The 21,408-nt window shown below is 38.6% G+C and overlaps 2 protein-coding genes across 3 annotated transcripts in view; one reads left to right on the top strand and one right to left on the bottom strand.

Annotated features, from left to right (window-relative positions):
- Positions 1-3,795: 3,795 nt before the first annotated feature.
- Positions 3,796-7,696, bottom strand: SERP1 (stress associated endoplasmic reticulum protein 1). The gene is made up of 3 exons (XM_024556296.4): positions 7,289-7,696; positions 6,958-7,033; positions 3,796-5,781 (listed from the first exon to the last, which is right to left on the bottom strand). The coding sequence occupies exons 1-3, from the start codon at positions 7,370-7,372 to the stop codon at positions 5,741-5,743; spliced, it is 201 nt and encodes a 66-aa protein (XP_024412064.1). The 5' UTR covers positions 7,373-7,696; the 3' UTR covers positions 3,796-5,740.
- Positions 7,697-7,914: 218 nt separating this feature from the next.
- The window catches only part of EIF2A (eukaryotic translation initiation factor 2A), a 40,939-nt gene continuing 27,445 nt past the window's right edge, over positions 7,915-21,408 (top strand). For both annotated transcript variants that reach the window (XM_024556295.3, XM_053918248.1), the window contains exons 1-2: positions 7,915-8,079; positions 17,724-17,793. In XM_024556295.3, coding sequence (XP_024412063.2) covers positions 8,052-8,079; positions 17,724-17,793 — 98 coding nt within the window. In that variant the 5' untranslated portion in view covers positions 7,915-8,051. The remainder of the gene's footprint in view (positions 8,080-17,723; positions 17,794-21,408) is intronic.

The raw sequence follows: 21,408 nt of genomic DNA on the forward strand, positions 1-21,408 counted from the left end.
AATTCTGATTCAGTGGCCTTGTGTGGAACCTGAGATTTTACATTCCTAACAGGTTCTTGTTGGAGGACCTCTGGCCACACTCTGAGGAACAGATCACTGCTTTTAGAGCCTCGACACAGGCTGGATATTGAATTCCACTGCTCTGCTTCCTGATCTGCTTTCCTTGTGCTTACTTGGCAGTGAAGATGGACTCTTTACATAATGTTTAGCAAAAGGAAAAAAAAAAAAAAGATCTCACCTTGAAAAACATCCTGATGCTGTTCTCAATCAAGCAAAAACGACTTCAAGCTTTTGGGATGGTTTTCGTTCTCTGTGGCACCTTCCTTCTTCACGTAGTCCAACTCTAATTAACAGGTGGCTTGTTCAGGAGTAACCAAGGCTAGAGGTGGGCAGAAACATGCTTGGGTGCTCCCGGTTTATTTATCTTTGTGATTGAGCATTGTCAGAAATACTAATAATCTATCTCAATCCCGGATGCATTTCAGCCTTGGAATCTGGTCCAAGGGCACTCCTGGGTGCCAGGAACTAAGAACTGTTCCTGAACTAACTGTTCTTTCCACGCTCTTCATGTCTGTTTAAATGACATTTTCCCAGAGAGGCCCTGGGAATCTTCTTTGCACAATGTATGAAATCTAGTTTGGTAATCAGGCCACATCCCAAATGTTAGTCAATGTGGTGTGAATTTACTACAGAAAATTGATTTCTGAAGGGAGAACACGCTATCCCTTCCAGAGACCAGCTCTGGTATCAGGAGCACAAAGCCATTCTGGTTCCACGGTCTGGTGTGGAGAAGCGCACACCGAGTGGCATCCTTGCCCTTCCTGAACCCTAGAATAAGACTGGGGACAGAGGCCAGCTGACAGCCCACAGGCACCTGTTCTAATCAAGTGTTTGTTTGACTCTTTCCTTATAACCGGACAGACTGGTGTGGTGAGGTGTCAGCTTTCTTTACAAAACACTTTTTCGTTTTCTCAATGACACTTATTATGAACAGTCCTCAAACATGACTGAAGGACAAATACCACTGCTGATACATGTGCAAATATCAAACTTATCCTGGGAGTTTGTTTCAAGGGCAGACTGAATTCTGGTGCTGAGCCCGCCCATTAAGCAGAGGTTGCCAGGATTGGAAGAAGTTGGGATAATTGTTGAAACAGGGGTAGATGGTTTTACAGAACATGTTCTTAAAGATTATTCTGATATAATAGGACATTCATCATTCTCTTTCACTTGATTACTCAACCAAAATGCTGAGCTCCTCCTACATGTGTACAGTTTCATACTAGCCTTGCAGGGGGCAGAGGGCAACGGTGAGAGTAGATTTTTAAAAAAGAGTGAAATAGATATGGCATTAGCTCTTAAGGATTCCATACTCTGGCTAAGAAACCAAGAAATAAAACTAATAGACAGTGGCAGTATAATAAACGCTAACCGGTCCAGAGTCATAGTTCCCAAAGAGGATGTTTCTGATTCCCACAAGGAGAAACTTCACAGAGAAGGTGAAATTGAAGCTAGACTTTGAAGTATAGGCTGTATTGTAATGCAGGGGAAATGAACAAAAACACTTAAAGAAAGCTCAAGGTAACTGAAAAATGAAAGTAGACTCTTTAGGCTGGAAGGGGTCTATGTAGTGAAACTGTGGGGAACAAGGCGGAAAATGTAGGTTGTTGACATGTTGTGAAGTATCCTGAAAATCAAAGCTCAAGTGTTATTTCAATCCCACGGCAGTGGGAACCCACTGAAGTTCCCTAAATCTTCAGATTTTACCCTAATGGAACACTCATGGGGTTTCCTGAGATTAATACATAACCTCCTAAAGTAAAAGGAGACGTTCCTACAGAATCATAATTCCGTGGCACTCAAAATACTAAAGAGCCAGTTTGGTCATCACAAAACCAGTTTTCTTGCTCTGCTACAGGTTCATTGGTAATGGGAAAGACGACTTCTCTAGGCCATCGTTTCTTCAACAACAAAATAAAGGGGTTAATCAAAATCACTTCTAAAGTTCCTCCTAGCTCTGAAATCAATTATTCTGTCTCCTGTTTGAGAGACTTTCTCGGTAACAGTGAAAAGAAAAAACTGTTATAATCCAATTAATGACACTGAAATCACAGTTTTAATTATTAAATGTGCAGATTTGTTCTAATTCTATCCACAGTGCAAAGTAGAAACTTGCACACAGGAAAAGTCATACATGATTTATTCACTGAAGCTTTGTTATGAAAAGTATCTAAGGAAGGCACATGAAGGCACTTTTTGATGACTAAATTATCAAATATAAATTATTTTTCAACATCACAGCTGAAAATTTTAAAGCAAGAGTGCACTTCTTAAAAAGTGCACTCTTGAATGTCACAGTGCTTAACTCTAGGGATTTGATCTTTGTATTTTTGTGCTGTACAGGAAATGCCAACAGTAAATTTTCAAGACACTGCATCCACAAAGGAACAAGTTTTTTTTTTCAACTTTCTTCAAAGAGCTCATGAAAACAGAAGTGTTCTGTATGGATGTTTGCAAACACTCCTAAGTTTCTACAGGGTACACTGAGTCAGAAAGCCTGCTTCCAGTTTCTGCTCTACCACAACTAGCTCTTAAGGGCAAAGACGCCATTTATCTGTTTTCTCCTCTGAACTACTTATCACAACTCTGGTCATTGTCTTTTCTCTCACTACTGGACTGAAAGATACTTGAGTGCTGGGACTCTAGTCACAGTTCTCTCTCTATATCCAGCACCTAAGTTACTCACTAGCCATTAAATTATCTATCTGTCAAGTGAGGCAGTTGGACAAAATTTCCCGTGTCCTTTCCATCTCTGATTCTCATATATAAGAATTTACTCTGAAATCATCGAAACACAGACAGTTGAATTTTTCCCTTTAGCTTAATTTATAGCCTTTTATTGCATACTAGTACTTTCTCTGATTAGGACATTCTTGTCTGAACTCAACTTGAGGATAAAGCAGTGTAAGTGGCTAGACTGGGACTATGTTTAGACAAGAAAGGATTCTCTGAGGAGTGATGTAGATTGTGTTGTTGAACCCAACTCCAACCTTTTGAAGTTGTGGTTTGTGTCCAGAAGTGAAAAAAAAAAAAGTAGGTAGAGCCAAATCAAACCTCATAACAATTTCCAAATATAAGATTTGATGTCTTAATTTTAGATGCTAAAGCACAATAAAATTTTGTTGACCCTCCCAAGAACGTAATCCAGTACCACACGGTAGTCCTTTGAACCAACCAAACTCCAGCAGCCTCAGGGAGAAGAGCCATGGCCCTGCACTTGAGTGTACATATTTCTTTAATAAGTCAAAGCCCACTCATTACAATGCATCCAGTTACAATGAAAATCTTTTACTTGTTCTGAAGCCCACTCAATTATTTTGATCAACATTATATACAACCCAACAGATACAATGAAATCTTTGACAACTCTTTGAAAGGCAGCTAAATTACAAACAGTAATTGGATAATGTAGACAACTGTGGTAAAGCATTTATTCTCATACTGTGCTTGATATAGATGCCATATAAAGTTCAATGGGGCAAGGGAGATCAAAAGAACTGTGCTTCTTCCCTGAACCCGACTCAGACAAGAATGAGATGAGGGTAAATCCTAGGTGGGGAAATATTTAATTCATTGTGCTTTTACATATTTTTCTCGCTACCCACCCCCTTTTATAAACCTTAAATCTGTGTATCTGGGTACTAATTATTTTACCTCAAGTACAACATGATACTATTAACTGTAAAAAGTATACTCAGATAAGAAGTCTGTAAAATCATTTTCTTTTAGAAGGCATCAAATATTCGGGGAACTTTATTTTTAAGGAATAAATCAAGTAAGACAGTTTTCAATGATCCAAACATGCATAATCCATCCTTAATATAAAATGCACTCAGTTGAAAAATTACACATGAAATACAAAGGGAATGCAACTTTACATAGGTAAAATGATCGCTAGCTACAGCAATTTAACAATCAAATTAATAACGACATTGTACATTTAAAAAAAAAACCCAACACCTTAAAGTCAATTATTTATAGTACACCAAGGGAAATTCTGATATGGAATGGTTTGACTCAAAGCAAAGAATAAGGCACCTGCTATGAATTAAGAACAATAACTTTCATTTTAAAAGTTATGATAAAATAGAATTAGTTAACCAAAACACTTGTTTCAAAGAGGGAAACAAGTACAGGGGCTGATTTCCTGGGTGAGAAAGGTAACAATGAAGACAAAAATCTGTTGGCCCCAGTCAGCTGATTCCTTTCCTATGCTAGGGTAGGCCAATTCCTGATAGTCCTTAACCACCCCCCTTTGTCTCTCCCCCATAATTTGGGGCATCAGAAGCTCTCTCTGAGGTTTACACTGTGTATGGACTATGTAGCAGATTTCCCTTCTGTTCCTCTTAAAACAGCTTATTTTAAAAGAAATATCCTGAGGCAATTAACAAAGCAAACAAGCAGCTTTCTTTCCAATTTATTAATACATAGACACCTCTCAGGCTTTTTTAACTAAGTTACGGCTAAGTATTTAAATAGCCAATACTTGTAGTTTCCATCGGTACCGAACACCCCAAATCTGCCTTCTCACTCACCCTTACCATCAGTAAAGAATGTGATCACAACCTATAAAATCATACAACAAAGGGAAGACCAAAGATCCTTATCAGCAAATCCATTTCATTCCAGATGACACTTTAGTCTGATGTACCTAGAACCCTAATGGAATTTTAATCATAACTCTAGAAAAACATTTCCAAACCAAGTGTAACTTTTTAGCTGATGTGCCTTTTTGATGTTAAAAGTGCTTTTAACATGCTAAGATGTCTGATGGCACACTGGACTCAACAGTATGTCCGGCTGAGACATCCATTTTTAGTAGTACTTTTCCCCTAAAATGTTATCTAGCATAGTAGACACCTTTGATATATTAAAGTAATTCTGGTGAAATCAATGGTGACATAAACAAACCTTCCCTGACTTTACTCCACCATGATATCTTTTAGTGAAACTGAAATAACTGATTAAGTTACAAAATGCTTAACCAAGTTTTCTTATGGCAGCTTAGATTGGTATATTCACTCATGCAAAATCCAAGGTAGTGTGATAGAAATAATATTGTTAAAATAAACATGGCTATAAGCATCTCCCTTTACATTAGGCATTTAGAAGCTTTTAAAATTTCCTAGGTGCTGAAGATTGTGGGATTCTTAGGCTAACTGTATAGCTGTTCCATTTATAAGCACCTTATTACAGGACAGTTACATGACCCTATTGGGAGTGTGCTTTCAATTCAAGGTATTGTAATAAAGTGCCTAACTATATAAAACCGTAAGATTCCAAATTTTAAATTAAGCTAATTTCATTTACACATTAGCATTAAAACAAAATTAGACCCTGTCTACAGACTTAATCTAATTATTGATGCTATATACCATTTTAATAACCACATTAAAAAACTTACTCTTAAATGACTGAATAAGTAGGGTCCACTACTATAGCTTAACAATCAAATTTTATTGCTTTATTCATGTGGTGCTTTTGCAAGGCACTGTGGTATGGACCAGAAAACTTGGAATGACTCATGAAGAAACCTTGGAATGACACATGAATGATGATATGAAAAGTCATTCTGAGGCAGGATGATTTACTGGATTGTTTTTAACTGGGGTATCAAACACTGGGAATGAGTTCAAGTTAAAATTCACAGGAGAATGGAAACATCTTAAGGTCAGTCACTTCACATGCCCATCCTGATACTTTGAATGATCTGGAAAATTGCTGTAAAGAGAAAGAGCAAATATTAAAACATGCTTTGAACAAAGTAAGTCTCGCAAGTGGCATATATTTATTAAGGTAGTTTGAGCCCAAGTATCCTTAAACGATTACTTGCAAAAGCTATGTAACTTCACTGTAGTTAAGAAATGAAGACAGGCCTACCTTAAAACAATTAAATGTCAATAAGCTATTTTTAAAAATCTCAGCTTCTGAGTTTTATATCTAAATGTCCAAGGGAATTTGAAAATCAGCAATCACTTCAGAAAGAACTTAAAGTACCAAAGCAAACAGGTTTTTCAACTATGGAATTACTTTGGTTTATTGCTAAATATTGTGTCCTCTAAAGGCCTAGCCTATAATGTATGTATGCCTCCTTGTTCTCACAGAGCTGAAATTCAATGATCTGTAGGTTATATAAATTGCTTGGCTCTTGGCCATTTATCAGGAAAACTTCCAGTTGGTAAGCTTAGGAGATAGGCAAAGTGAAAAAAAGAAACCTTAAATAACTTTATAATGCCCGAATGTGAAAAACAGAAACACATACCTCGATATTAATAGCTTTTAAATCAAGAGAGAAAAAACGTTCTGTAATCCATTTGCAGAGGCAGGAATCTATTACTCTAACAGCAGGCTGCCCTGATAATGAATTTTTCCTACCGTATGTCAAACGTTTCTTTTATTAATCTAAAACCATTTGTCACATATTAAATTGCCACGTTTCTCTATTTGCACTAGCTTTATCCTATAAAATATACCCAGACTGACATAAAGATGTTAGATTCTGGGACATATTAAATTAAGTTCGAACATCCATATGTACATAATGTTCAAAAGTTTCTGTTTTGCAAAGGTACTGATAATAGGATTGCAAAACCCTCTATCTCCTTCTGGGAGACGTTTTCGTTTATTTTGGTCTAAACTTCCAACTTGATCATTACTAAGGACCTGACCTCCTTTTCTGATATCCTGTGAGCACAAATCAAGCTGAGAGAAATTTCTGGAGCACCACCCTCTGTGCATATGTGGGACAAGTAAATTGGTTCAAATGAAAGCATTATGTGGAGCTCACGGCAGGTGGGTTGAGAACTACGCGGTTAAGATGCACCACTTATGGGTCACCACGTCATCCCAAACCCGTCCTCCAACATCCAGCCCAATGGGAGCCCCCAAAACACTTACCAGAACCACAAACAACAAAAATGAAGAGAGCCAACAACCAAGGTCCTACAGATGCCTTCTCTTCGGGAGCATTTCTCTGCAAAAAGGAAAACCCACCGTTTCAAATGCCACTCCGACGCAGGGCTTCCACAGCCTGCACTCCATGCCAAGTCTCCCCTCGGTTCCCGAGCCGCCCAGCTCCGGCACCCACCTCCCCAAGCCCCCCAACTTAAGAGACCAGATCGCGGCCTCGGACCCCCACAGTCGGCCGGGTCTGAGGAGAACTCGATGCGGCCCTACGCTCGGGCCTCGGCTCCGGCTGCAGATCCGAGGCGCGCCGCTCTTCCCTTACCGAGGTCTTGGCGACGTTGCCGCGCTGGGTGATGTTCTTGCTGTGCTTCTCGTTAGCCATACGGATCCGCTGCTTGGCGACCATCTTCGCGGCGCCACCACCTGCCCAAGCCACCCCTCGGATTCGCTTCCCCTCGGGCCGCTGCGACGCTCTGCTCCCGGTGCCCGCGCCGCCGCCGGAATGAGGAGGTTCTCAGGCGGGGCGCTAGCTCCGGACACTGGGCCTGAGCGCGGGGGCTGAGCGCTAGCGGGGCGTGGGCCGCCGACTGACTGAGGAACTTCGGGCTGACCAGCTCAGCGTGGAGGGCGCGCGGGAGGACAACAGGCCGCCGGGATAGGCTCGCCCTGAAGCCGCCGGGAGCGTGGACTGAAAGAGGAAGGGAAAGCAGCAAGAGGACTGCTCGGTCCGTCGGCTCGAACTACTTCGGGTTCGGCTGCCAACGTCAGCACTGGGCGAACTCCGCCCCACGGAAGTGCGGGCTCCGCCTGCAGAAGAACGGGCCGAGGAGGGCTAAGGCAGGCTTAGGGGCCCTAGCCTAACCCTAGCCCAACCCTCCCAAATTCTGTTGTGTGGCCCCAGAGCTGCGCGTGCGCCTTGGGACTCCTTTTCTGTTGCTGGCTCCAAACGGAAGTGAATTGGCCCCGAGGCTGGTGACCCCGGAAATACCAATTTGCCGTCTCCACGCCTGAGTAGACGTGTAGGGGCCGGGTTTGGCCCTGGTGAACTCTGACCCGAGCTTCTGGGTTTCTCTTTCCGGGACGAAATGGCGCCGTCCACGCCGCTACTGACAGGTGAGTTCCGAACGAGCCAGGGACTGTCTCTTCAAAGCAGTTTCTTTTTGTCTCTTATCTTGGGGACGACCCGGAAGCCAAGGAGTCTGGCCTTTTCTTGTGGATTGCGGAAGAGCCGTAGGGCCTTTTGGGTTTCTTGGTGCAGCATGGTAATCGGAAGTGAGGTCCTTTGCTTCTGGGCTAGTGCATTCCCCTTCCTCGTGATCCTTCAACCGTCTTCGCTGCTGCTTTAAGTGCTACAGGAATAGAGGAAGGGAGATAACAGAAAGTGCTAGTTAAGTTTGTTACCAAGGGTTTCCACGAACCTTTATTTGTTGGCAATGTGAAATCACTTAACTCTGTAAGAGGGAAAATGTAAACATATGACTCATAAAAGTGACCAATCATTAAAAACACGTTGATTTAACTAATACCAAGTTTTGTACTCCTTGCTTTAATCAGACTTGTAGGAGTGACTTGAAAGAATGGAACTGTGGTAGTGTACGTTTCAAGGGATGAAACTGGTCTGGGATGGTAGCATTGAGCATTACAGAAATAATCCTAGGAATGTTTGATGTTGAAATGGTTATGTGCATTTTAGAATTAGAGTGTTAGAGGATTCCTGAGATTTTTAAAGCTCAGGAAGGGTTTCTAATGTTGGAGAAGATAATAAACTTAGTCTTGGACAGAGTCAGGGAAGACTCTGGACTAGGGTAGTAGCTGGGAGTGTCGTGTGAATATCAAGTAAGGAGGTGGGAGTTGGAAGGGAAAAGAAGGCTTTGATCGAAACACCAGTGACTTAATATCTTATGTAGAAGGAAAAAGAAGTCGTTGAGAGACAGGTTGTTTAATTTGTGGAAAAGGATTATTTCTCCCTGAGACTCGTAAGGATACTTTTCAGCTTTTTCACTTTTTGGCATTCTACATCTTAATATCTTTGTTACTACTTTTATGCCACTGACATTCAATCTCTCTACCATAGATTGAATGAAGTGTTCATTTATCAAACATTTATCAATAGTCAGTTTAATAGATAATATGCCAGGCAGATACTGTTTAAAGGCATAAGTATATTATTGAATGAGTTTTTTCTTTAGCTTTGTAAAGGTAGCTTGTATGCTGTTCACAGTGTGGCAATACTAAATGCTTATTTGAACTCTAATTTAAAAAGTTAGTACATTTTAAAATCTGATACATTTTCTCCCCTTTCAAAATCTGCGCAGTGGCTCCTCACTGCTTACAAGGTAAATTTCATCCTGTTGAGCATAGTATGTGAATCCTTTACAATCCTTTCGTAACCAAACGCAGGTCTGACTGCCTGCCACTATAAAATAAGCCAGTATTTGAGAGGCAGGTGCTAATGTAAATGAAAGTCCTTTATTTTCCGGTGTTAGCGACCTGGAAGATGGGGGATTCATGTCGCAAAGCCCATCTCCTCCTCTCAGTGGAGGCAGTTGTTTTTGTAATGAGGGAGAGGGGAGCAGAACAGAGATCAAGGAAAGGGGTTGAAAAGTTCTCTTCATGCAGACAAACACAGTCCATTCCAGTAAGGCCAGTGATGGTCTAGTGTGCAGCATCCTGGTTTAGTTGGCCTGGATTCATGTGATTCTGGTTCCACCTTTGAAAGTCAGCAAATCTCCTGGAGGTAGGATGCCTGAACTGAGTCTGTATCTTTTGAAGTTAGTTCCCAGGATTCTTATACAAACAAGTTTTTTATCTACAAGCAACAAATTACTCAGAGTTAGCATTTACAGAAACAATGTGAAAGAATGGTGGGGTGGGTTAGAATTTCCCAGTGTTACAGTTTTCCACTGTTACACATGAATAGCTCTTGATATTCATTTCCTTGCCATTCCATCCTATTTTGTGTTCCATCTATATTGAACTTCTTATAATACCCTTGAAAAACCCATTTCTCCAGTCTAGGGCTTTCCTATTTTTCTTTATTTAGCTAGCATCTTCTTATTTTTAAAAAATTCATTTCAGACATCATTGCTTTGTGAAGTCTTTCCTTCCTCTTCCCAGGTAGTCACTCCCCAGGCTATTTTTGCATCTCATATATACTTGAATTTTTTTTCCTCACTTATATGACAATTATCTAGGTAGATGCTTTTCTTCCCTGCTAGACTGTGAACTCCTTGATTGCAGAGGTAGAGTCTTACTCATTCCTGTCAGTTTAGTACCAGCTACTGTGCTTGGTAAACAATAGATAATCTAAATATTTAATGGAGGAATAAATTAATGAAAAATAACCACTTAATTTATAGTCAAATTAACCAAGAATGACAGTTTTCCTACAGTGTTTAAAATAAAGGACTTCGTATAAGTTTAAAGGTTATCTAGTGAATTTACCCACCATATTCTCATATTCATAGAGGCCCAGAGAGGTTAAGTGGTCAGAGTCACATGGCAAATTGGTTGAGTCATTATATTCAGTCATTCCACTTCATGGGCCTTTTTTTCCTTTTCCCACTAGAACATACTGATTGTTGACATAAGAACTGTTAAAACCTGTAGAGAATTTTTTAAAGCGTTTGAGCCAAACTGATCACATATGCAGGGGAACAAGATCTGAAATGCTCCAGAGAATACCGTATTTTGCCATGTATAATGTGCACGTTTTGCCCAAATTTTTGAAGGAAAAATAAGGATGTACATTACACATGGGTAGTACTGATTCTGTATCTAAATAAATGTTTCTAATTCTTGTATTTATACTTATGCATTGAAAGTGTAACTCTAGAAAGCAATAACAATATCCATATGCAAAATAATAACCTGGAATACAATAATCGGTTTTGTTTCTAAATATAAATAAGTAAAAAATTGAGTTAAAAAGATTAAAACAGAAGATTTTTTTCCCTGAAAGTTTGGGCCAAAAATGTGGGTGTGCATTATACATGGGAGCACATTATATGCGGCAAAATACGGGGTAAGTTTTGCAGCTTCTTTTTCACTTGAAAGTAAGAAGGGAGCTTAAGGAAAATTATATGAAGGTGGGAAGAGCAAAGTGGGGATTGGATTATAGGATTGTTAACAAGATTACGAGTTCTTTTCAAGGTGCTATTTCGAAGGTGTGTTAACCTAGATGCACAGAAACAATGGACAGAATTCCCCCTTTTGTACCTACATAATTAATATTTTAAACATTTTTAGAATAGATATTTTAGTTAACAAGAGGTTCTTTTACTTGTAGAACCTTTAAAGCTTAGACTCATGGAAGAGTTGTGAACAATTTGGACATTATCCAGTAAATTTTATTAGTCACAACTTTTACCTGGAAATGGCAAAAGCCAAAGAATGTGAAAAGGAGATTTTTTAAAGAAAACTTTAACCTTAAAACTTCAATATTGCCGCATCTAGGTATTAGCATGACTCCAAAAATCTTCTTTATCCCTGTGCTCTTGACTTCTTCTCAGTTCATTCTTGGGCTGACATTCTACTTGGGAGCTCCACGTTTGCATTCAGCCAGTGAAGCAGCCCCTAAAGAAGGAGCACGTTTTTGCTAGTCACAAGGCTGGCTGTCTTTAGCTTGGCTTAGCTCTTGCTCATCTTTGAATCAGTTGACTGTTAATCCGATCACCAGGACCAAATTATATTCTCATCCCTGAACAGTTTCCAAAAGAAAATAAGAGTCACATAAAGTGGAGCCTGGATGCTAGGCATGTAAAACAACGGTGGCCTTAACATGTAACCCACAGGGTCTGATCAGCTTGCCTAGATGAGGCCATTGAGATAATTTATTAAAAGTTGAGTCATTTTCCTAAGTTCATACATACTTCAGCAGATGTAAAGGTCAGAAAGAGTGTCATTATAATAACCACCATACCCCTGGCACAGGACCCTTGTTTATTGAAGCCCAGTAGTTTCCTCATATTAACTCAGGCCTAGAACAGTAAATTATACTTGGGTGTCTGGAAAGGATAGTCAGTTTAAAAAATACATTATGTATGTACACTATTTAATATAATTACTGTTTTTAAACAGTTATTCTGTGTGAAACTCTGGCACTTGTTGCTTTAATGGAAAGAACTGTTTGCATCCTGGATTTTTCTTTGTGATAGAACATACTGCCAGATATCCTTTGATGAAGAAGGGAAATCATTAAGAACAAGATCATATCAAGTCTCCATACACTGTTAAGCTAGCTCCACATTCTGTTCACTGTTTCACATTCAGTCACTTCCAATTAAAATTAATTCCTCATTAGAAAGCCCTGTGTAGAAAAAAATTGTTTCAATTATTGAAAAGAGTTTTGTTTTGAGTTTATATTTATTTTTGCTTTTATTACCTTGTAATACAGTTTAGATTCTGTTATTAACCTGATTTTGTATTTCTTCTAATAGACTTTGTATATCCGTTTGTTCAAATTTGTATAAAAATTTAGTCGTAGTGATTAAATCCAGTAAACTATCTTTAGCAGTACTAAAATGTTTTCTCATAGTTATGCTTCTATGAAGGGAGGTTTGAAGAAAATATTTGTTTTAAATAATGGCTTATATGTATGAACAAAACTGTAGTGACTCAATATGATTTTTATGATGAATTCAGTTTATAATTAGTTCTCCTAAAATAGACCTATCTCTTGCAAAGCATCATGTACAAAGAAGGTTGTCTAATTTAATGGGTACTTTTGTCTTGGGGAATATGTTTTTTACCTTAGTATAAAAGTCTTGGTTTATTCAACTTTTGATTTTAATGTAACATTTTTGAGAAATGTTGAAAAACTTTTGATTAATTTAATTTTTTGGTGTATTGTGAGCAAAGCATTACCAAAAACGATAGGCTTTTTAAAGCCCTTTATTTTGATAGTCATAATTTAAGACCATGAGAAATTACCAAACCAATAAAGAGAGTTTCCATGGCCCCTTCACCTAGCTTTCCCTGATGACGTCTTACAGAGACATAGTACGTTATCAGAACCAAGAAATTGACACTAGTACGGTAGTGTTTACTAAACTGCAGTCCTTCTTTGTATTCTGCCAGTTTGTGTGTGTGTGCAGTCTAAGAAAATGATTCATGTATTTGCCACTGTTGGAGTATAGAACTGCTCCATCACCACAAAGAAGACACTAACCTTTTATATGGCACTTCCTTCCAACTCTAACCCTTGGCAATGAGTGAGTTGTCCTCTATCATGATAATTTTGTTATTTCAAGAGTGTTATATAAATGGAATCATGGCATATGTAACCTTTGGGTTTTTGTTTTTAAAGGGTTATTTATGTAGAATGCAAACGTGTGCCTCTTGAAAAGCGGTTGATTAATTTGACTCAAGATTTTCACTTCTGCAGACACGTTAAAACCAGGCATTGAAAACCACATGAGACTGAATGCTACTTGTGCAGGAAAGACCTGACACTTTTCACCCTGACTTTCCTGTCAAGTGTTACCTTGTAAGATTTGGGGTTAATCAATCTACAGGAAAGGGTATGGGTTGAGTGGGGTTAAGTAGGGTTTTCCCCCCTACTTCTTAGTCTGTTCAGACTTCTATAACAAAATACCACAGGCTGGGTAGCTAATAAACAATAGAAATTTATTTCTCACAGTTCTGGAGACCGGGGAGTCCAAAGTCAAGTCACTCAGATTCAGAATCTAGTGAACACCTGCTTCCTGTTTCATAGATGGCTGTTATGACAGCTGTCTGTGTCCTCACATGGCAGAAGGGGCCAGGGATCTCCCTAGAGTCTCTTTTTACAAGGGCACTTACTTATACTACCTTACAAAGCCCTCACCTCCAAATACCGTCACATTAGAGGTTAAATTTCAACGTATGAATTTTAGGGGTGCGGTGCACAAACATTTAGTCTAGCAACTTCCTTGGGGTATCAGACCTATCTTAGTTTGGGATGCAGGTATGAAATAGAAATTTAGAAAAGGAAAGCTTTGTACTGGTTGTTTTGAATACCCTGAAAATTTCCACTGCTGTGGCCAGAAGGCTGTCTTAATGGGTTCTGAGGTACAGCTGCTGCTTTAGTATAATGTACAAAAACTTGGAATTTTCCCCAAGTAAGCATTGTGGTCAGTGATAACAGCAAAACAAGGATGAAGGCTAAGGCCACTAGTCACAGGTGTCGTGAGAACAGAAGAAGCTGAGTTGGGGAAGCTTTTTTTCTTTTTTTCTTTTTTTTTTGCCAGTCGCCTCCAGCATGCGTTCTTGGGCCTGCAGTTAAATCAACAGAACATGGACTGATTGCATCACCATACAGCACGTTTCCTAGTTACACTGCAGCTTCTTTGGGACTACACTGCTGATATGTCATTTTGTTTTCCTAGGCCTGCGTGTGATTTCTGAAAGAGCACACTCTGTGTGTTCCATTGCCGCCGCAGCTGTGGGAGGGAACTCATTAGGCTGACAAATGTTATGTAACCTAGGATTACAGTGAAATCTGGTAACTGAACTCCCTAGTTTGGGAAACTCACTTTTTATTAATCCCTCAAATAGTGTTTGTTAGAACCTTAATTACAGTATTAAGAAAAGTATGGCCTGTCCTCTTCTAAATCATACTGTATCATATGCAGTATTGCAGCAGGTGATTAATTTGGTGATAAGAAATAGCACTGTTTTATCTGTGTGGTAAGAGAATAGTCAAAAGGCCAAGAAGCAATTGAGACTATTGATTCTAAAGAATTGAACTTTTCATTTTATATTTTATTTTTATTTTTAGAGCGGAAGGGAAGGAGAAAGAGAGTCAGAGAAACATCAATGTGCACTTACCTCTCACAGGCTCTCTACTTGGGGCACAACTTGGCTCACAACCCAGGCATGTGCCCTGACTGGGAATCAAACCAGCTACCCTTTGGTTCGCAGGCTGGTGCACAATCCACTGGGCCACATCAGCCAGGGCAAGAATTGAACTTCATAGTATTTAAATCTAGAAGAACATTTTCTGGCACAAAATGTTTTCTAAATGTCTTTACATTTTTAGAACAGATATCTTTAGTGTTTCATTCAAGGTGTAACAATAAAGTTCTTTTGAAATCACCTTGAGTGCAGTGATGGATTTTTTTTTTTTAATCCTTAATTCCTAGCACGGAGAGCTATGCAGGGCCAGGTCATATAGAGAGAGCCTTGTAGGCTGTGGTGTAAGGAGTTTAGATTTTGATATATGCAGTATACTTTGCTGAGCTCCATTCTCTTTCAGGGTAAACTACCCACAACAGTTTGGCAGCTCCGTCTGGCTCTCTGCATATGGTATCAGGAAACATGATCTCCAGTTATATATTTATAAATGTCTAAGAAACTCATAATTCAATTATGTGTTTACTTATTTTCCATCTCTCTACGAAAATGTAAGCTCCGTGAGGATACAGATTTTTGTCTTGTTCATCAGTGGTTCTTTTACTTTCTTTCTAAGTTTAAATTACTTACTTTGGGAGTGTAATTTATATTACTTTCGGTATCTGAAAATTGAGCTCATTCACAGGCAGAATATTAGTGAATCTGAGAACTGTCCCTGGAGGAGGCAAAGGAAATATGGATTAGAGTTGGAGGCAAGAGCAGCCCGTCTCTACCAACTTTGCAGTTTTTCCAGTAACCAAGAGAAGAGTGGAAGATTTGTGTACAGCTGGCAGAAAAGGAAGCAATTGTAATTGTAGCCGTGGACCTCAGTAGAACTTTTTCTTTTCAACTCTTATGCTATTACTGCTAGCAAGAATTTTAGCTCATAAAATAGTAACTCAATCACCAAGTCCTGTCATTTTTATCTCTTATATATTGAACACTCATTCTTCACTCTCCATTTCCATTGCTCCACCATAGTCCAAGTTTCCTTCATCTCTCCTATGGGGCTACTATAGAATGGTCTTGATTAGTCTCTTCACATCCACACTTAGTCCCTTCCAGTTTATTTTCTAAACTGACCTTTTCAAAATGTAAATCTGGTTTTAAAAATCTGCTTACAATCCTCTTGAAGCCTCCTACCACTCTTAGGCTATAGACTTTGGCCACAGGATTCTGCTTGGTGTGAGCCCTGTTTTATTCTCCAGCCCCAGCTCCTTCTAGCTACACAGGCCTTTTTCTCCATTCCTCTGATGCTTCATCATCTCTTGCCATGGAGTTTTTGCACTTGTTGCTGTTCTCTTTGCTTGTTAACTGCTATTCGTCCTTCAGATCTCAGTACATAAATTATTTAACCAAGGACATGTTCCATAACCTTCCATTTTTAAATCAAAACTCTTTATTATTCCGCTGTTAGCCCCATATATCTTTCCTCTGTAGCACTGAACAGTTACAGAACTCCGTATATTTCACCAATTATTTTATTAACTAGGTCAGGGACAAGGCTGATTTTCCTCCCTCTGTATCTCCAGTATTTCAACATAGGGTCTAGGAGGTAGTTCTCCGCGTCCCCCTGCCCCCCACCACATAAGCATTTGTTGACTATTGAATGAATTTAGTTCATTCAGCTTTAGAAGCTGCTAATTCAGCTATTTTCAAAAGTATAATCTAGTAGTATGATTTTTATTCTTATTAAATCTTAAATTTTGTTCACGCAGTATTTTAAGATATTACTATCATTGGGGACTTTGTAAATGAATGTGTCTAATCCCACTTGCTCTCTTAGTTTGAGAAATTATAAATATATTAATAATGCCTTATATTAAGAACCTTGGCTGTATACTATATTTTTGTTATTATTTTATATAAAGCACACAGCTACCCTCTACTCTTAATATTTTCATTCTTACAAAGCAGGAAACAGATTTAGAGGTGGTGGTGTAGCCAGGGTCCCACAGCCAGGTAGGAACAGAAGTCTGCCTCTGCATTTATGCCCTTTCTACTACGGCACAACTACGTTAAAGTTTTGAGTTTTTATTTATAAAAGTTACTTGAGAGAGTAAGCTAATACAAAGAAGATTGAACTTAGACTCAGCTTCTAATTCTGTTTCTAATATCCACACATTCTGAAAATGAGATTAAAAATGTGAAAATCTAATACTAAGATCGCTTCTTTTTCATTTGAATGAAGGAATATAAGTATGAATGTTGTATCTCAGTGCGCATGCATAGATTTCTTATAAAATAGATAAAAGTGGACTTATTGAAATAGTCTCCTTAGAGACTATAAATGAATATTTTTTATAGGAAAAGAAATCAGTGATATTACCTCTCTTAGTTTGGACTGCTATAACAAAGTACCACAGACCAGGTAGCTTATAAACACCAGAAATGTATTTCTTACAGTTGTAGAGGCTGGAAGTCTGAGATCAGGGGGCCAGCATGACCTGGGTCTGGTGAGGACCCTCTGACAGGCTGTAGATTGCCAGCTTCTGTCTATCTTCACATGGCAGCAGAGAGCTAGCCCTCTGGGCTATTACAAGCGCACTACCCCATTTATGAGAGAGCTCTACCCTTGTGATCTAGTTCTCTCCCAAAGGCCCCGCCTTTGGCTATTGCATTGGGATTGGGGTTCCTACTAAGGGATTTGGGAGAGACACAAAAATTCAGTCTGTTGCATTACCTGTTTATTCTCAGCAGTTACATGATTTTATGCAATAGGGTAAGAAAATTGTGTCCTTTTAATGCTAGCATTCTATAGTTCTAGGAAATGCTTAATAATTTTATTGATATTTTGACTGAAAGCTTTTTGTTATTTAAGACATTTGTGATGACTAAGTATTTATCATCAAAGTCATTGCATTCTTTCTATTTTGTCTCTTTAGTCCGAGGATCAGAGGGACTGTACATGGTGAATGGACCGCCACATTTTACAGAAAGTACAGTGTTTCCAAGGTATGATTTATCTTGTTGAGTGATGCTGATGGGAAATATATAGGATATTCTAAATTATTTTTGCCATTGTTATATTCTGAAAAACAAGGAGAAAGAACAACTAGTTTCTTGGGACATATTATATAATATTTCAGAAGATGGAAGAAATTGCATATACTCCATCAAGAAAACAGAGCTTTATATTAAAAAAGATTAGCCTAAGCATGCTCAAAAGAAAAAGTGTAGACAATAGTGTAACTGAGTTCAAGCCATGAGCTTAGAAGAATTTTATCTTAGAGAATGAGGAAAAATGTACAGATGCAATGGCCAAACCACTGCCTGTAATTTTCATGAAATCCCAGAATGAAAAAGGTATAAAAAGTGAAGAAAATATTAAAATATAATATACATAATATATAGCTAGGTAGATATAGAGATATTTTTCTCAAGCAGAAACATTGAATGGGTAAAGCAAAAATGAATCAAAGTGAATATTGGGGAAAGAGAGTTATAGGACACGGGACATGTCTGTGAATGAATTTTGGTATGTATAGTTTTGACTTGGGACCATGTTACTGTTTTAAATTAAAAAAATTAAAATGGAAACAAGTAAATCTTGCTGTATGTTAAGTTGGTAGGATAACCATATGATGACCTGAAAAATTCTTAAAAGCATTCAGCAGTTTTACTGTTAACAGAAAATTGATACTATCATTTTAAATCTATTGTTGAATAAAACAATGTCATTAGGAACTAAGATTTTCAGCCTAACAGTGAAGGGGTAGACTTGCATATGTCAATATGAACACATAATTTTTTTCATAAAATTAATTGTATTTGCTAGTTTTATCCACTAAAAATGCCTAAAAGCAGCGATAATGTAGTAGCAGCGAACACCCTTTCATCACTGACTGTGATCTCTAAACACCGTTCTTCACTAAAAGGAACCAGTTCCTGGGAGAAGGGGCTGACTGCAGGTCTAGGGTAGAAAATGTGCACATTGAACTGGAGACACCTAGTGCCAAAAAGCAAGAAAGCTGTAAAAGACTAGTGGGGTTTTGTTAAAGGGTCGCAGGAGCCAGCTTGAAGGAGTGCACACCAACTGAAGAAGGGAAAGTTTGAGCATGAAGATGAATAATAACTAAAAGGATTGAGACAAATCAAGTATATAAACACTTCCTCAAAATTCCCTTCTCTCCAAATTTGTTGATCAACATTAAAGATTGATGTGGTACTTGCTCGTTATTTTGAAAATTAATCAATAAATAGGAATCAGCATTTATCTTGCTTTTCCCATACAGACTTTTTCAAAGTAACCAAATTGTTGGCGAGGAAAATCTCTTTATAGAAGAAACCCAGTTAATGCAGGAGGAATGATGGGGTTAGATAATCACTATTTTGTAATTCTAAAGAAATCATGTATCAGTGGTTCTTAAACTTGAGCATACATCAGAATCATTGAAGAGAATATTAAAACACAGTTTGCTGTACTCTCCCCAGATATTTTGATTTAAATCTGAGGTGGGAGCCAAGAAGTTGAATGTTTAACAGGTTCCCAGGTAATGCTAATCTGCAGGTCTTGGGGACCCTGCTGTGAGAAGCACTGATCTAGACAAATGATCATTAAAAGACGTTGAAACTGGGATGAACTCTTAATGGGGAACTTTTTAATCAGGCTGACATCATCTGAATCTATTGATCAATTTTTATTAGAACCAGTTCTCTAGAATCTTGTTATGGAGGCATGGGCCCAAGGCTAGCCATGTGGGTGTCACTTTGAGCCCATGCAGAATGTAACACCTCAGTCCCTACCCAGCTTACTGAATCAGAGTCTATACTTTAACTAGATCCTCAGGTGATTTGTAAGCACATTAATGTTTGAAAAGCACTACTCTAGAAAATAAGAATACATGCCAAAGCTTTTGTGCTGCACTTCATTGTGCTTTGCAGTCCAAGGCATCAAGAATGAGAGGGAAAGGGAATGAGCCAAAGAACTGAAAGCAAATACAACATGGGGTGTACTGAGCTGACCACAGATTCCCAAAATACAGCCAGGTTGCTTGGTCATGCAGAATGTCTCTGGAGAGGCTATATGGAACCACTGTGCCTCCAAACAATCTTGTGGAGAGGAGCGTAAGAAATGTACCTGCAGCCACAGCTTCTCTCGGTCTGTTAGGGTTGAATCTGAATGCCAGAGCTCCTCTTTCTGCTACTGCAGTTGGCATAATGAAAGCCATGCTGAAATATGGCCCTCACTTCTGAAAAGTATGAAATGACAGTGGTGTTAGGGGATGAGGTAGCCAGGTCTCTTCGTTGAAAAGCTGATGCCCAGGAGCAGGACGGGTTATGTGAAACTGAGGAGGTACATAATGAGTGCGGTACAATCTCAGCATCACTAAGAGTAGAACAAGGAGACATGTGTCTCCTGGTGAGTTGTAACAGGAGCTACATAGTACTTACCTCCTATGAAGGTGAAAAACAAAACAAAACAAAACAAAAAACCTGCCCTGGCTGGTGTGGCTCAGTGGATTGAAGGCTGGCCTGTGAACCAAAGGGTCACCAGTTCAATTCCCAGTCAGGGCACATTCCTGGGTTGTGGGCCAGGTCCCCAGTAGGGGGTGCATGAGAGGCAACCACACATTGATATTTCTCTCCCTCTCTTTCTCCCTCCTTTCCCCTCTCTCTCAAAATAAATAAATAAAACCTTAAAAAAAACACAAAAAACCTGGTTTTAATCAAGCATTTGGATGAATGATTCTCAAATATGATTGCATACTAGAATGACCTGAGGCACTTAAAAAAACCCTGGATATCCAAGTACTGGGCATTAAATAATAGTAGGGAGTTATTGTTATTTTGTGAGATGAAGTAGCATGATAGTAATTATGGGTTTTAAAAATATCCTCATCAGTTAGAGATGTATACTGAAGTATAGCCTAAAATGATATGAGATCTGTTTTTGCTTTACAATATTCTGGCATTAAATATAAAAGTAGGCAGTAAATTAAACAAAATTGGCCATGAGTTAATAATTAAGTTTGGTGATAGATACATTGGTGCATTATCATACTCTTTCTCTATTTTTATGTATATTTGAAATTTTTTATTTAAAAGATTATTCCAGAAGGAAATAGACAAAATTTCTCAATTGCCAAGATTAAGAAAAGAATTAAATTCTGGATACTATAGTCTAGTCTAATAAGCTTGTCTTCAACTTTAAACAGAATTGTAGAATAAGTTATTAAAAGGACAATTTACAATCATGACATGAGGGGGTGATGATTGAAGTCAAAATGAGCTTGTTAAGAAAAAGTTGTTTTAAGCTTATCTCATTTCCTTTTTGAGTAGAATTTCCAGACACAGAATAATCTATGAACATGATTTTGGTAAAGTATCTGAGAAATGACAACGTCTGTTGGTTGGGTGATGGAAATGGCAGAGTTGTCTGTGGTTAAGTGCTGTGAAATCAGCTGATTTAACGAATTGATTTTAGTTTGAGGAAAAGACTGTTGGTGACCGACAGGATCTTGTTCAGAGCTCATTCAGCATTTTAAATATTTAATTTAGATGATAGCTTAGGACAATGTTTTATAATTTACACATTCCATAAAGCTGTAAGGAATAACTGTTTTAAAA

This window comes from Desmodus rotundus, chromosome 2 (assembly GCF_022682495.2).
Source record: "Desmodus rotundus isolate HL8 chromosome 2, HLdesRot8A.1, whole genome shotgun sequence".
Lineage (NCBI taxonomy): Eukaryota > Metazoa > Chordata > Mammalia > Chiroptera > Phyllostomidae > Desmodus > Desmodus rotundus.